Below are 16,404 nucleotides of genomic sequence, written 5' to 3'. Positions count from 1 at the left end.
CAGTATTCTGAATATTTTTTCATGAACTATAAACTACATTCACTCCTACAGGAGAAAGCCAAGTGCACCAAAGAGAGAGTGGCTCTTTCTGCTACCACACAGAGGTCTCTAGACAGGAAAAAGTAGTAAGACATAGAAATAGAAACACATGTTTTACATTAATGCTGCTGAGATCCAGTGATCAGTGGTGCATGTGGTACTTCTTTAGGGTTGGTGAATCTCCAGCACAGACTAGAAAGATGCAGCAGAAGCCAGATGCCCCGCTACCAACAGGTGTGGGACACGGCTGTGGGATTTTATTACTTTTTAATTCATTTTGTGTTTCCCTCTATGTAATTTCTGGATTATATTCCCCAGAAGTTATTTACATACATTTAGTATCCCTTTCCTGGAATCTTGAAGCCAAGCCAAGGACAAACAATTTGTGCCCCCAGGACAACTTAACCGTCAGGGGCAAGTCTGTACTGGTCCAGATTGTAAAACAACTTTATAACACAACCATTTCCTGAAGTCATTTTCTAGATAATCATTCTTTCTCAGTGCATTGTCCACCAAGATTTAAACGTTTTTTTCTATTAATTAATTAGAATTGTAAAATCATTTGTCACATATTAATAAAAGTAGCAGTCTTCAGACACACCCTGCTTTTGACGTATTTAAAGTCACCACAGTGTGACTTTTTTCTCTTAGGAGCTGGTACAGAAAGACCCCAGAGGAGAGGGTGAAGCGCACAGAGAACCTGAAGAAGCAACACTCGCTGGGCTAAAGCATGACACAACATGCCCCGACCTGTGACCTGCTAACCACATGATTGTCCTTCAGTTAGCTTTGGAAATTCACATGAATGTATTCACACACAAAAACACGATCACAGCGCTGTTGGTTTCTGTTGGTCACTGTTGCTACTCACCGAAATTATTAGTTTCAACAGCTGATTGTTATGATGAAGAAAAGAATAAGTAGCTGTAGTTAAATGTAAGCCACAAGAAGCTCAATTGAAAACACGTAAAAACATTTCTGTGCCTGAGTACTCTGCCTTTGTTGTCTGTCATGTTTTAGCATGCATATATTTAATATCAAGTGCTTATAGCTGTAAGTTGCACACAAACAGTCACATAATGTAGTTGTTCTGAAAATACAATATTTTAATGTATATGATTTATTCCTTCAAGGGCTTTAATTACCAGTTCGTGCATTGTTTTGTTCTTTATGCTGAGTGTACTATAAAATGTATAGTACTCCAAGTCTGAGTCGTATCAGGGTGTTTTAGTATTTGGTTTAAATGCCTAATGAAACGGAAAAAGGATAAATATCTGTGTTTACACTCTGGCATGCTGTTACATTAATGTAGCTTCACACGACCACAGATGCACAGCCGGCATTCAGTGTGGACTTTGTTTCAGAAATGACTGTAGAAAAATAAATTTACAAGACCAAGAAACAATATAAGACATTTTAATGAAATAGTATTTCTGAAATATTGTGTGAACTGATGCGTTCACTGCAGCAACACGCTGACTTCATATTTGTGCACTTGTAGCATTCAGCATTGATGTTTTTCTCCCACATTGCTGTGTGTTTCTTTTAAAGGATGATTTATTTCATTTAAAATGTCAGATTGTCTTTTTTCTTCAATGTCCAGAATAAAATCTGAAATTATTTAAATTTTCATTGAATTTAATTCACAATACAGTTAAATTATAACCTAGCTAAACTAAGCTAACTATAACTTAGCCATAAGTTTTTGACATGAGCTTCTTTTCTGTTGTTTGCTTTACCGATGTTTCATGACCCAGTAAATACGTTCAGCATGGTTTCAAACAAGGATCCTACTTAGATATTTAATTCTGGCCTATTATAATGTAATAAAGCCAAATATGAACAGTGGCTATGTTTATTTTTCAAAAATCTCTAAAAATAATTTACTGTATTTACACAAACTATGTAAAACATCATAAATAAAATATAATAAGGACAAAAATAAAATACTGATATACAGAAAATGTCCTTAGTTTTAGATTGTAGAGTAATTTTTGTGTAGTGTTTAAAACTACAGTAGTGTGAAAACGTATTTGTCCCCGACCTGATTTTCTTTTTTTTTTTCTTGTATGTTTGTCACATTTTAATGTTTCAAATCCTCAAACGGGGGATTTAGGAAGGAACGCTGGTTTGAATGGGGAGTCGAGGAGGGCATTTACGTGAAAAGGCAAAGATCATCTCTGAATCGAGGAGGGGGTTTAAGGGTACATCTTTTGCCATCTTACAATGCTGTGATTGTAGACATTCCCAAAGTCTGTGATTGGTACTCAAGGCAACTAATCAATGGTCATGACAATTTGCATATTAATGATCAAGAAACTGACCTTGCAGTCCATTGTTTATTCAGTGGGCTAGTTTCAGTCCTTGTGCAATGTGCTGTTTATAAGGTTGGAGAAACCTGCAGTCAGCTGAGACTGAAGAAGTCACTTAGATAAGGGTGTTTCTCCCTCTGACGCTACGTCCAGATGAACAGAATCAACCTTTTGGGACCTTCATTTAGAAACTCCATTTTGTCTTTACTAGTATTATTTTTGTTTGATTTGTAAATTTGTTTGCTGTTCTGAAACACTGAAGTATGACAAACACAAAAATAGGAAATCAGGAAAGGAGTAAACACTTTTTCACACCACTGTATGTTTGTCACGCAATGCAATCAATTTTTTGGTGATTTTAGGGTAAAAAGATCTGGGTTAAAAAAAAAACTGTTTCCTATCTAATAATTACAAAAAATATTTTCTTGCACGTAAGATTTATTGAACAGTATACAATATCAAATGCATGCATTCTTTTAGAATCAGTACAGATGAAGCAAGAAAACTAAATGATATACTAGCTGCATCACAGTGTGCTGGATTAATTAACATTTAAATGCTCTATGCAACAATCTCAGTTTGGTTCATCTTTTTCTTCAACAACTGTATGGTCACTTAAAATTATGAGATGTAAATATCTTTGTTTCACCAGTGTAATAAAGGAAGCACCTTAGTATCTTTTTGTAATGACATCACTACGGTTACAGGAAACATGACAGTAAATGCTAAATGTGAATGAACTGTTACAGGAAGAAATAAAGTATGGTGGGTGGAAGAAACACGAGAGAATTACTGAAGACAAAAATCAAAACAGGAATTTAACAATATGCACAGAAGTAATTCAAATTTTAAACATTTAACGTAACAAAAAATAACAAAGAAACAACCTGAACCTAAACTCAGACTGTAATATATTCACCAATAATTCCAAACCCAGAAAAAGCAAAATGGCAGGGAGATGACAGAAGTAGCTGATGATTTCCTGCAGCTTTACTTAGAGCCATTTCTCACTATTTGTCATGTACACATATTGTATAACTGCAACAAACAAGTATTTGTCATTAGAACTGTGATGTAAAATTGGTACCTTTTCAGTGCTGGATGAGGCTCAATGTTTAACTGATAAACACTTACATTAAAATAAATGTTCCCATCCCAATGAACCAACAGTATACACGTCAACTTAAAACATTAAATTATGATATTTAAAACAAGCAAAAAAATCAAAATGCTTTTGGAAACCGTAATCTCAGACTCTTACAATTAAAATCATAAATCTCAGGTTTGAATGGAGAATGCATTACATGTCTTCACGCTCTGCTATAAGTGATTAAAAACTACAACAATTTTTTAAAAAGAAAGAAATCAAAACATGATTTAGACCCTCGTGATTAACACCTTAATATTAGCAGTTTTAATTGATATCTATAATATTCAAGATGCTTTTTCTATAAAATTCATTAAAAAGTCAAAAGTGCACATCAACACAACATTAAAAGAGAGCAAAACAAATATTACTGTGATAATATGTAAAGACCTCGTGTCTCTAATCAGTGTTTCCTCAGGGATGTCCTGTGGGTTATCAGGCCTCAGCTGTTTCTGTGGAGCAAATGAAAAATGGGTGCTGGATGGATCAGTTAAATTTAAATAAAAACCAGTGCTGTCACCGTTAATCTCGTTAACGTGAACCGATCCATGTTAACACGTCAAAACTGGCAAATCCCTGTTAACGAGTTAACGAAGATTAGTACCTGTGAGGGGTTAGAAGTTCACGCTAACGCCGTCATCACGACTAATACGATTAATAATTAACTCATCTGGAGAACACTCTGACTCAAAATCCTCTGAATGTTTCTGTCAACGCATTTCAGGCAGTTTGTCCGAAGTTTGTCTATTCTGCACTACAGATGGGTTGAGTGCATTAAAAATGTTTATCGTGTTAACTTTGATGACGTGTATTAACATGATTAATGCTAACAGCACTAAAAACATTGTTCAAAATGATCAGAAAAATAGTTCATGATCACAGCCTTTTAAACAATTTGTGACATTTTAAGATTTACCCAGTGTGGTTACTTTTTTTCATCTTGATCGCCATTAAGTTCATCACAGTGTTTCTTCACCATCTCAAGATCTTCCAAAACATCTAAAAACAAAGTATTTGTTTTTATTAAATATTTATTGTTAGTGTTTGTATTGAGAGGATTCCTAATACTTTATATATTCTGTTTACCTGGCAGTGAGCAGGCCTCAGTCTTGAGTGAGTGTTCAATGGAATCCTCCATGGTTTCCTCCAGTGTCCTCAGGACAGTTTCCTAATTTATCATCAAAACATTTGTTACTTTTTAAATAGGCAACTATTGAATCCAAGAATAACTGGACAAGAGATAAATTATTGGTTTGATATGTTTCAAGACTGCTTGGAAAAAAAAAACCTTCAAATCGTTCAACTGCTCCAACATGGCATTTTTTGCCTCTTCAAACATGTACTTCTTTGACTCCACATGTCTCTCAATAGTGACCCTCATCCTCTTCAGGGTGCCTGGTCCTTCAAATGCTGCTGCTTCTACAAGGAGACAATCATTTTCATGCACAGTTGAATAGAAATACCGAATTTTTCTAACCATAAGACGCATTGGATCATAAGGCGCATTAAGCAAAACAAAACAGTAAGATAAGTCAAACTTTACTCAACTCATTCTTCTTGCTTCCTCCACTTCCGTATGTGAAATGTGAAAATGAAAATTACCTGAAGCGCCTCAATGCTATGCTTTATATTAACCAAAATGTCATATAACTGTATAGTGTAGTATTAAGTGGACACGACCCTGATAATAAAGGCATTAGACTACGTGTCCTTTAGTGGTAGAATGTTGGAGACTCTCGCCCACATTTGTCTGTAGAAGTAGATAACAGGGAATCATCTCTCAGTGGAAATGTACTAGAATACTGTGGTTTAGACTAGAGTGAGACAGTTTGTAATAAAACTGTTAAGCGCACACTGCCATTTGGAGATTCGTGGCAGAGTGTCATGTAGGACGCATCTCCCTTCTGGAAGTAATAAAAGTGTAAAATGGTCTAGTGAGCAGTGTGTTGTCTTCCATTAGATGCCTATGAGGAATCGAAAGAACTCGGTGAAGTGTTGATATTTAACACGTAACATTGATTCATTATTGTTGAATTCTCTCACAGCTGCTCTACTCCCATGTTGTTGCACTATATTAATGACTAACCTCGTATTGTGGATGGATTATCTCAGCTGTTCTCCTGACTGAAGTTTGGTCCGTTTACAGCATCTTGACATGTGAATGCATTTCTCCCTAATCATCGGGAACCCCCACATTAACTTTCATCGAGTGGAAAAAAGTTAGCATTCATCCTCCAGCTTCACTGTGTTTATGTTATGCAAACATAGGTATGTTCCTAGCGATTATGTAGCACATCATTATATACCAGCTAGTCCAACTTCAGTGTATAAAAGGCTCTGAGATTTTATGTCCTGCAATATTGTTTGGGGTGGAGTTGTGGGAAATGACATAGGCAGAGGTTTGAGGTACTGCACTGCTGCTCCAGAAGGGAAGATTGTATTTCTGAGTTAGTTCTGTTACCTCCTCATGTAAGTTTTGTTCCTGTTTGCCATTCTTCACCGTGATGCTCCGAGTGTTAAGTTCATGACTAGAAGTAAATTTCCTTAAATATGTTATTTGGCATGTGCCACTGGCTGCTGCCATTATGTAGTAGTTTATTTGGCCACACGACGGCACCAAAGTTCCTTGTCAATGGTTAGAGTGAATGTTTCTGCTTATAGTATCGCATTACCACTGTGCTTAATTGGAGTTATTATATATTAAGTCATGGATATATTTATATGGATGTGTTGGTTTATTTCATTGGATATTTTTGAGTTTATATTAGTTTAGCTTCTGCAGTAATATATTCGGTCTCATGGCAATTTATTTGTTACTACAGACTGCTGGCAACACTGAGCATCTAGTTGGCAATAAAACGGCCGGCGGTGACAATCCAGCAAAGTGGAAGCGTCTTGTCCTCCTTCCTGTATCCTGACCGATACACTATCTTGTTAGCTGTTGAACCTAAAAGAACTAGCCCTCACCTAACACTTCTAAACATTCAGTAACCTTACAAAAGTCACTGCTGTTTAGTTTTCTCTCTTCATTTATGTCTGAAGTGATAGCAGAGCTATACATTTTGATTTTTTCAAAAATCTCTCAGTCAGAATATATATGTGGTATATCATATTTAGGTGGAAACTAGTGAGCTAACTTCCTGCTAACTTCTAACTCAGCTAAATTTAATAAATTTTGTTTTCATGGATGTCTGGTTGTTAAACGGATTACAACTGGGATTATGCCGCGAGGCTGCTGATTATGGTAGCCGTAATGTTCCGACAATCCATCAAGCGATGTGGCTTCGTAGCTTACCAAAGTAGTACTAAAACATTTTTGACAGATTTTTGAACGCTGTGTACCACTTAAAATCAATTCGAGGTCAGTAGGCATAACCAGAATTCATACATAGGGCGCACCGGATTATAAGGCCCACTGTTGATTTTTGAGAAACTAAAGGATTTTAAGTGTGCCTTATAGTGCGAAAAATAAGGTAATTCACCTCTTTCTTACCTTTGTAGCATCCTTTCATGTTACTCCTGATTGTCTCTGTCAGACTGTTGTAGATCCATTTCTTTTGTGTGAGGATGGTTTTGTTGAGCTTTGTCTTCATTTTTCTTTCCTTAGAGACATGAAATACGGATTAACATTATTTAAAACAACATTAAGGTAAAATAACTACAAGTTCAGTGTTTGAATGACTTTCTAATAATAGCTAAGCTAACAGGTTCATGGATAGGGAAGTTCCCCAGCCAACATTTATATGTGGGGCCCATATGGTTTTGAAATGGGCTGAAAAATGGGCCCCGTATAGGATTGTCCGCGGGTTCCGTGATGGCCCCATATAGGTGTTATGTTAGGAAAATCTGGGAACTAAATGGGCCCCAACTGGGCAAAGTACACAAAAACCCACCCGGGCCCCATAAATCAAGTTTTTTGTGGGTACCATGTGGGCACTACATAGGCTAAAAAGTGGGTTTTAAGTGGGATTGTCCGCGGGTTCCATAATGGCCCCATTTTATAAGCCCATCTCGATGTTATATTGGTAAAATCTGGGAACTAAATGGACCCCAACTGGGCAAAGCACACTGAAACCCACCTAGGCCTCATTTTTCAAGTTCTTAGTGGGTACAACATGAGGAAAACGACATTTTTGTACTTTTCAATCAGTGAATCAGTGTTGAGTGAAAACGCATCAATGGCCCCATTGAAATTTCCACATTTTAGGTCGTTTCTGAATGGGGCAAAGATGTGGTTTATAATAGCAGTATTAGCAAGTTTATGATATAGTGCGATTTGGATACATGTATTGTTGTACATATTGGTGCTGTTCAGAATTCAATTATTCTCACGGGAAGGTCTTTCTGAATTTTTCATCAATGCTTTCAGTCAAATAAGACGCTAATATCATGTTGAGGTCTTTTCGCTTCCCTTTTTTTGGTTTCTGGATGCCATCATTCCTAACTGCATACTTTAGCGTCCTGTGAAAAGATCTTTCTCTTGTTTTCTGAAACAAAACAGAATTTTTAATTTTTTTTAAACACATGGTCACAAAGTATCCTGAGGTTTTGTTCCAGTTGTAATTAAAACACATACACTGGGGTATAAGAAGGACCTCAGTTTTCTTTCACACAAATTTTGGGATTTTTCAACTCCCTCACGTAGGTGTTGTTCAAAAGCTTTTGTAATGTCTTCAATTGCTTTTTTGACTCGATTAAGTTGGATGTTCAAGTTTCCCTCAAGGACTGCACACACATCGTTTTTTTGTTCAACCTGAAATACAAGAAAGATCATTATTTAAAGCAGTAAAACATCACATAATGGTTCTTTACTCATTTTTGAGGCGGTCTTGAGAAACCCAGGCTTTTAACAGGAATCTCATGCATAAGTTCAGTCAGATAGGTCTGTCATCATTTGTCTGCCTCTGTCTATTCGTTATGTCACTTCCATTTTTCCACACTATTGAACTCATTACTCTAGTCTGATCATTTTTTGCCTTCTGCAAATCAATCATCCTCTGTTCTCTGTGCTTTTATATGATCTTTTGTCATTCTGCCGTTCAGACTCTCATTCATGCAACTTGCCCCCTCCCCAACTTCACCTCAACCTTCCTGCGGTCACTCAGAGCCCCATCCAAACTACTATTTTCACTACCCCAAGAATCTAGACTCTCGGGGTCCTGTCCTAACTCCCATCATTTCTGTGCTCTCATTGGTTCATTGGAGTCTAATTGGTAAATAACTATTTCATCAAATTCTGTATCTCAATAAATAATATTCAGTTCTTCCAAATAATCTCTCTCCTTTCGATCACTAATAATAAATTACCACATATAGATTTATGATGTCCAGTATCCCACATTTTCAGTGAAGGTCAGCATGCCTTACAATATATGTTAGTAAACTTTAGTGAACATTTTATGAACATTTTTATTTTATGCATTTTCTTTAAGAAGATTATAAATGAGGCTTTATTGCCTGATCTTACCACTTCTCTGCTTCTGGCTCCTTGAATCAAAGACAGAATCCCATGAGCTCCAGACACATAGTTTGAGGTCTCTGAATGAGCGTCATTTAGATTTTTCAAAATTTCCTTGAGTTTCAGTATTTCTGTTATAAATTGAAAAAGAAATATAAATCTGAGCAATACATTTTCTGTTACACAAAAACATACCATCACTGGTAGTGACTTCACCTACCATTGACATCTGGATTTACATTCTCCCCTTTGAGGAACTCTTTGGAGCTCACTGTGAAGACTTGGAAACTATCCTCACTGAAGTGATTCTGAGAACATTTTTGTTAGTCAGTTTTTATTTTTGGACCGTTTAAGAAAATAATTGTTTTAGATTTTGCTGTCAGATTGTAAATTTACCGTAATCGTTTCCCGCTTTTTGAATTCATTCTTCACTGCTTTCTTGACTTTGTATCTTTTAGAAAGGAAATAAAAATTGGATGTAAAAGTAATTTATTGTTAGTATTGTAATGGAAAATTTCAATTATTCTTATTTAAGGTTCAAGCATTTGTGTGCATACTTAGTTGTGGCACTGTAATGAAAACTTCCACTGAGCAGTCTAAAACTAGATGAACTTATTTCAGCCTCAGTAGTTGAAAAAATAACTCCTTTTGCAGGTGGTGATAACGCCAAGAGCACGAAACAGGATACGCATTGTTCAGTTAGGTTTCAGAGCGAGCTGCGTCACGTGCTGTATGATCACTTTCGGACTTCCTCACTTTTTTGGGGAATAAATAAAGGTGAGAGCTGCACTTCTGTTTCAGAGACTGCATGACGGCGCCTGACTGTGTGTGCTCTCTCTCATGCGCATGATAATAACAAATGTTCATTACAGCCGAATGTGTCTGTGGACTTTGTTAATTAAATTTCTACAACAGTATTTATCTAATTAAAAACTTATTAAAACACGTATACATTGATTTTTTTTTAAATGTATAACTTTTAATAATGACTTTTAAACAAAGTCTTTTAAACTTTTAAAGCAACAAAAGTGAATCATATGGTCACCATGTGTATCTGTAACTATCTGTGTAACTTTCTTTGTAATTTGATTTTTTTGTATATTTGACTTACATATCATCTGGTTTTTCATGATCTGACTTGGTGCAGATAAAATGAATTTGCTGACACTCGCCACCATTTCCCAGCAGGCTGCTGGCACCTTCCAGGATGTCCCAGGCTTCTCTTTCTGATGCTGCTCGAGTCATTTCAGTCACAATCCACACTGTAGAACAACTGGCAATAAACTGAAAAGGAAATGAATACATGTAAATTATAAATAACTAATGCTTTGAAGAAAGATAACATGACTTCTGTGAATTACCTCTGTCCACATTTGATCTCTGCTTCTATTAGAGTCACCGTTTCCAGGAAGGTCCACGAGTGTGACATGATCAAGAAAATCATTGTCTGGCACTTTGACAGTCACACACTTCACAAGTGGCCAGTACCACCTCTTTACTTCTTCTGTCTCATTTGACTCACTTCTTGTATATCTCACAAATTTTTCAGACAATCCTTCAGCCTGCAAAAACAAACAAACAAGATAAATACAAGCCAATTGAATGTATGTGCTCATAACAAAGATTTTAATGATTGCATGAAAAAGAAGATGGGAAATTAAAATAAGACATCCTAAAATCTGAAATTAAAACCAGGAAAATAAATCCAAAGTAATTAGATTTTTTTTTTTTATTAAAAAAAAAAAAGAAACCTTTTTCATATTTTACTGTGGATCACAGTAAGTGGCCTGGTTCTTATATAGTGATTTCTTCTACTGCATGTAAACATTTGAAGCACTTTATAAACCTTGCCTCATTACCCCAAGCACTTTTTTCTGGGTATGTTATTTCTAGCTAACACTTACAAACATTCATTCTCTGATGGATGCATCAAACATCAACTGGGGGTTTGTAGATATTTGGCATGCAGACTTGAGGGAGCCAGGGATTAAACCCCCAACCCTCCGATTAGTAGGTGACCTGCTCGACCTTCTGAGCAGGAGTTTTACAAATGTGAAACTCTTCAACACCGCCACAAAGAAAACTGCAAGCTCCATAGTAACAGGATAATCAGACAGCAACAGGATAGTAAACCATAAAATTTTAACCACCACAATTTCACTTGTTTTTTTGTTTCTTGTTTGATGGATGTCAAACATTCTGGAAATGAGGCACATTGACATATCGCCGACATATATCTGCTCAGCAATAAACTACAGCAACATCTGCTTCACCAGTGCTTTGATTCTGTCTGCACTTTCCATTAGAGTGGCATTACACAGCGTGGACATCTTCCTGCTGCAAAGGTGCAGCATCAGGGAAGCTTAATGCTGCTTGGGTAACTATTGACTGCTCACTATGTGATGTTCATAAGCCACACACTGCTATGTATCTCACCCAAACTGTGGTCTAATATATGTTTTAAACTGCAAGTATTCCTTTGTTCTAGAAGAAGAACCAGATTTTATTTTGGTCTGTATTACTGCACACTTACTGAGTCACTTTCCAAAATTTTTATCTTGGGCTTCAGAAACTCTGGAATATCTCTGAAATATTTGTTGTCCATGAGGCTGTGAGTTAATTTTCCTTTCCACTCTTCTCCATACAGCGCTGATAACTTTCCATCAGGGTCAAGACAATCATCATTACCACCATCATCATCATCATCATCGTCATGATCTTCAAGAGCCTGTTTTAGGGACTGCACCTCATTTTCCCAATCCTAAAAAATAAATAAATTATATCTTAATTTTAGTAAAGCAGTTTTCTAACACATTACTTTACTTCAAGAATCACCATATTCATATTTCATTCTACCTCTTTTGTAATGAACTCGATGTGTGCCTCATACTTTGATCCATTGGTAGCCTCCACCTTTATCATTACTGAGGTACATGCACTGACACTTGCAGAAGGCAACAGGCCCTCCTTATTTATGATGGCATTGATTAAAGAGCTCTTTCCAGCCCCAGTTCTACCAAAGACACCAACCAGGTGTCTCCTTTCTGTCTCCAAATCTTTGATTTGATCCCTGTTGAAAGAGATTAAATATGGATTAACTGACCCATTCTCAGAAACATCAAACTGAAAATGCAGTAAAATCAGAAAGATTTGTTTTTTAAAATGTGTTGAAAAAAATCGCCTTACTACTGGAACAAACTACACAGCTCCATGTTGAGCTCTGACCGAGTTTAAATCTTTAGTTTAATGTAAAGGTGGATATGTAAAGCCAGCTCATATACACGTACTATAATGTTTGTGCCTTTATTTTGGTAACTTCCTTTGCAAACGGAAGTGAATGTTGTAACGGTAACTAGCTTGATGTACAAAAGACGCAAGAAAACGGTAAACTACTGGTAACGGAGAAAAAAGAGAAAAACACGGCTAAACTGTATAAAAATGAATGGTTCTAGCTACAGTCGACAGGGGAACAAGGTATGCAATCTACATAATTTAATTTGAGCAATCGGAAATGTATAATTTGTATTGTATAGTTTAATAGAAAGCACCATAATCATTAGTTAAACTAATGTAATGAACTGTTAAAATGATGTTATATGTATAGCATGCAATTGTTTTCTTTGTTTGTCTAGCTCTTACGTTGGTTCGTTGTCTCATACACAGCAAGCAGTAATAAAAGTCATTCAACAACCATCAGTTCTGGCCTTCTCAGTTCGACTGGATGCCACAATCTTTATTATACCCAATATCAGCAAAATGTTCCTCCAACTATTTCTTTTTGCTCCAACTTACTTTCTACCCCCCCCCCCCCTTCCTAACCTTTATTTTTTCTTAAAATGTTACATTTTCTCAGATTAAGAACTTGATATGTTTTTGTTTTCTGTTGTCAATAAAATATTAGAGTAAGAGATTTCATGAATGTTGTTTTTTTTTTTCCATTTTCATTTTACAGACTGTCCCAACTTCCTTGGAAATGGTTGGAAGAGCGTCCAACAAAAATAGGAAATCTTTATTACTCACTTTAGGAAAGCGCTGAGCTTGTCACGGCCATGTAGTCTTTCACTGACACGTCTCATTATGTCTTTGACATCAGACAGTATTTCTGTTTCTGTCAGAGGGAAAGTAAAAAACTAATAAGTACGAACCTGGAACCAGTGTAATGCAAATATGGTCCACTGATATGTACCTGACTGTGATCCTGCTGCAGAGTTGTATTGTCGTTTAGGAGATGGTTGCCATTCGACGAACTCACTCTGAAAAAGTTCTGACTTTCTTTTTCCTTTTTGGATTTAAACAAAATGATAAAATTTAAAAAAAAATCTATGAATATTGAAACTTCTGATTATGGTGTATTTTAGATGTTGCAAAAATAATACTGTGAAAATAAATAAATAAATTAGATGTATTAAAATGAGAGTAAGATACATTTTTCTCACCTTTTTCACTTATTGATGGCAAATCCTGTGGAAGCATATAAATATTCAACTTTCACGTTTGAAATTAAATTATTATAAATTGTACATGTATGCATAATTGAATTTATAGAAGAAATCATTGCTCCTGTACAGAAACAATTTGTTCTTTAACAAACTGTCAAAAACATTCACATGCACTTTTTAAAATGTACACACTTATATGTACATATATTCTCAACTAGCACAGTGATTAAAAAAAAAAGGAAAACTTTTGCATTCTTGCCTCTCAGTAAACATGATCCCATGAGTCAATGTTTCTGCCTAATTCAGCACCAGTGACACAGACCAGTTGGTGACCACCCCATCCCTGGCAACCACCAGCTGTTAGGGTAAAATGTGTATTCCAACATCAGGCAACTACATCAATTGTTTAGTGGTTGGTGGAGGTTGTAAGAACTTTAAGTCGCAGGGTCAGGCTTGTGTGACTGGGGCTTTGCTTTGACTCAGGTCACCTTAGTGTATATTTATGAAGAATGAAGGCATGCTGCTTCATTATCTGATTTCCAATAACCCTTACCTGATCCAAATCAGCTGTTGCTATCACTATGTAGCAGGGTGTGGTTTTTGCAGGGTGACACAATAGGACTTTCATGAATTTCCCCCATGCACATTAGTGGTGTGAGATACTGCTGGATTTGGTATTCCTTTTATACTAAGTAAATAAAGGCCCAGTATCAACGATTCTGATACAGATACTGATTCTTTTTAATAATTATGGTGGATGGTGGATCAAACTGCTAAATCAGAATGAATTTTCATGACCTGTAAGTGTTTGGGGGATTTTCTTTTCTTTGGATTATTAATTAAACCCAAGGACAGAAAACATATAATGAGAAGTCTGTATCACATCTACTTGTAGTTTAAATATAGTAACTGCACAGTATCCCTTTTACAGTTAACACAAAGGGGTTATGATAAATTCGGGATATTTGTTTCAATCACAATAAATGTTATTGTGACACTTGAAAGCAGCAGCACTTAGATAGACGGCCAGGTTGCCTCTTTGATGATTCTAGGAGTAACAAAGAAACAGAAACCAGTATCCCAAAAAGTTTATTCTGTTCATCTGGACTGTTTTCAGTGGGAGAAACGTTTCATCGCTCATCCAAGTGACTTCTTCAGTCTCAGCTAACTGCAGGTTTCCCCAACCTTATAAACATTTGCACTTTATATAGTTGGGAAAATTTGGGATTTACTTACCTGGATGATTGAGCATGTATCAAGACAGAAACTAATATCAATCTCATTATGCTCCTATTTATCAATATCAATACAAACTTTGGCATCTATATTTTGGTTTGATCCGCCCACCACCAGGGCCATGCAGAGCTGTTTAAAGGGGCGGGTGCTCAAAGTTAAAAACAGGCACATACAGCCAGGCTGAACAACAACACACATTCTTTAAGAATCTAATACGGAATCGCATCATACTATATCACTGTTTTACCTGATGGGGTACAATGCTGCTGTTGAGGAGTTTCTGCTGATCCTGCTCCTGATAGTGCAGGAGGAACGGGCTGTGTTGAGCTGCAACTGGAGACTGTAAAAAGTCCATAGGAGAGATGGTAGCTGATTAAACAAGTGCTATGAGATAATAATAAAAAGATTGGTGAAAGTGCCATGTCAGCAACCATAAGGCAACAAAACTGTGAGAAACAAACTAGGCTCTGCCTATGAATCACTCTTTGCCTCTCTTCTTCCTCCCATCTCCTCATCTCATTTATCACTCTCTACTTGCTGTCCATCTGAGGCACAATTTACTATTGCAATAAACTATTATTTAATTATCCACACTTAAAAACCTCATCTATCTATTCTATAATAAAACTGTTTTTGACTTACTTGACCAGAAGTATTGACGGCTTCTTTTTGTGGTTGAGTTGTATTTTGCTCTTCCTAACATAATGAAAACATGGCAAATCCATATTGGCAAAATATGTGAATAATATAGCTATCATAGACACACTGATAGTTAAGTAGTTTATGCACCATAATAATTCTACAACAAATTCATCTGTAAACTTTAACACGAGTGAGGTTTTTCAGACAAAAAGGAAAGAAATCTTAAAGGATTTAATTACCTTTAACAGCTTTAGTTTATCCTTGAATTTTACTCTAGGTCCAGCTTTTGTGATCAATTGATCAATTTCCTGTTCATCGAGAAGATACAGACTTTCCTTATCAATTTCTTGAGCTGTAATAAAGTTAAATAGCAGAAATAACGATTATTTATAAAATTACTTCAGAAACACTTTTTTAAAGGAGTTCTGCATTGATGTATGATTTGAACACATTTAATTCCCTTTTATTTTAAGCAAGTATCACTTTCCAGTCTTAGGACATCTTCTCTTGCACATTTTGTGGAGTAAATATGAAAATGTGTATTAATAGGTATTATTTTTCAGAGTTAACAAAACGTATAAGTATCAATATCTGTACCCATCACTGATGCACAGTAATAATTTACCTTCAAATGCCTCAATCCAGTCACTTAGTTTCCATTCAGTCAGTTTGTTTCGCACAAATCCATCCATGACCAAGAATAGAAACTGAAAGAAATTGTAATTTCTGATCCTGTCAAGGTGAACGAGCGGACTCTAGCGCAGAACTAAGGTTTTAATTAAAGAGAGTTTATTTACAGTGACACCAGGCGCTATAAACAACAGTGCAGAGCAATTAGTGCTCCCGGGAATCCAGGGAAAAATGAACACGTCCAAAACTCCTCTTCTCAATCGCCAGTCCCTCACACTTCCTCTTTTGTACGATACACGACGTCCACATACGAATATCCTAACTCACGTCAAAGACAAGGGAAAATAGGGAAGCGTCCAGTAGGGTCTGTACACGGGAAGAGAACACAAGTTAGACATCCACAGAAACACGAGCGCCACGATCCAGCGACAAGTAACACAGAGCCGCCGCCCTGCGCAGCAGGTGAGTGGAATAATTGCAGGTGCGCAGGCCAAGAGCGTG

At 36.4% G+C, this 16,404-nt stretch overlaps 1 protein-coding gene across 1 annotated transcript; it reads right to left on the bottom strand.

Annotated features, from left to right (window-relative positions):
- Positions 1–2,775: 2,775 nt before the first annotated feature.
- LOC113020774 (nuclear GTPase SLIP-GC-like) lies at positions 2,776–16,039 on the bottom strand. Its single transcript, XM_026164998.1, has 22 exons — positions 15,899–16,039; positions 15,513–15,625; positions 15,274–15,327; positions 14,879–14,971; positions 13,393–13,417; positions 13,143–13,235; positions 12,977–13,064; positions 11,813–12,026; positions 11,490–11,717; positions 10,318–10,518; positions 10,068–10,240; positions 9,353–9,407; positions 9,177–9,264; positions 8,966–9,087; positions 8,075–8,251; positions 7,831–7,985; positions 7,618–7,712; positions 6,992–7,123; positions 4,787–4,917; positions 4,585–4,666; positions 4,415–4,497; positions 2,776–3,950 (listed from the first exon to the last, which is right to left on the bottom strand). The coding sequence occupies exons 1-21, from the start codon at positions 15,963–15,965 to the stop codon at positions 4,424–4,426; spliced, it is 2,460 nt and encodes an 819-aa protein (XP_026020783.1). The 5' UTR covers positions 15,966–16,039; the 3' UTR covers positions 2,776–3,950; positions 4,415–4,423.
- Between the last annotated feature and the right edge of the window lie 365 nt (positions 16,040–16,404).

This window comes from Astatotilapia calliptera, chromosome 4 (assembly GCF_900246225.1).
Source record: "Astatotilapia calliptera chromosome 4, fAstCal1.2, whole genome shotgun sequence".
Lineage (NCBI taxonomy): Eukaryota > Metazoa > Chordata > Actinopteri > Cichliformes > Cichlidae > Astatotilapia > Astatotilapia calliptera.
This window is presented reverse-complemented; position numbering and strand designations above follow the sequence as displayed.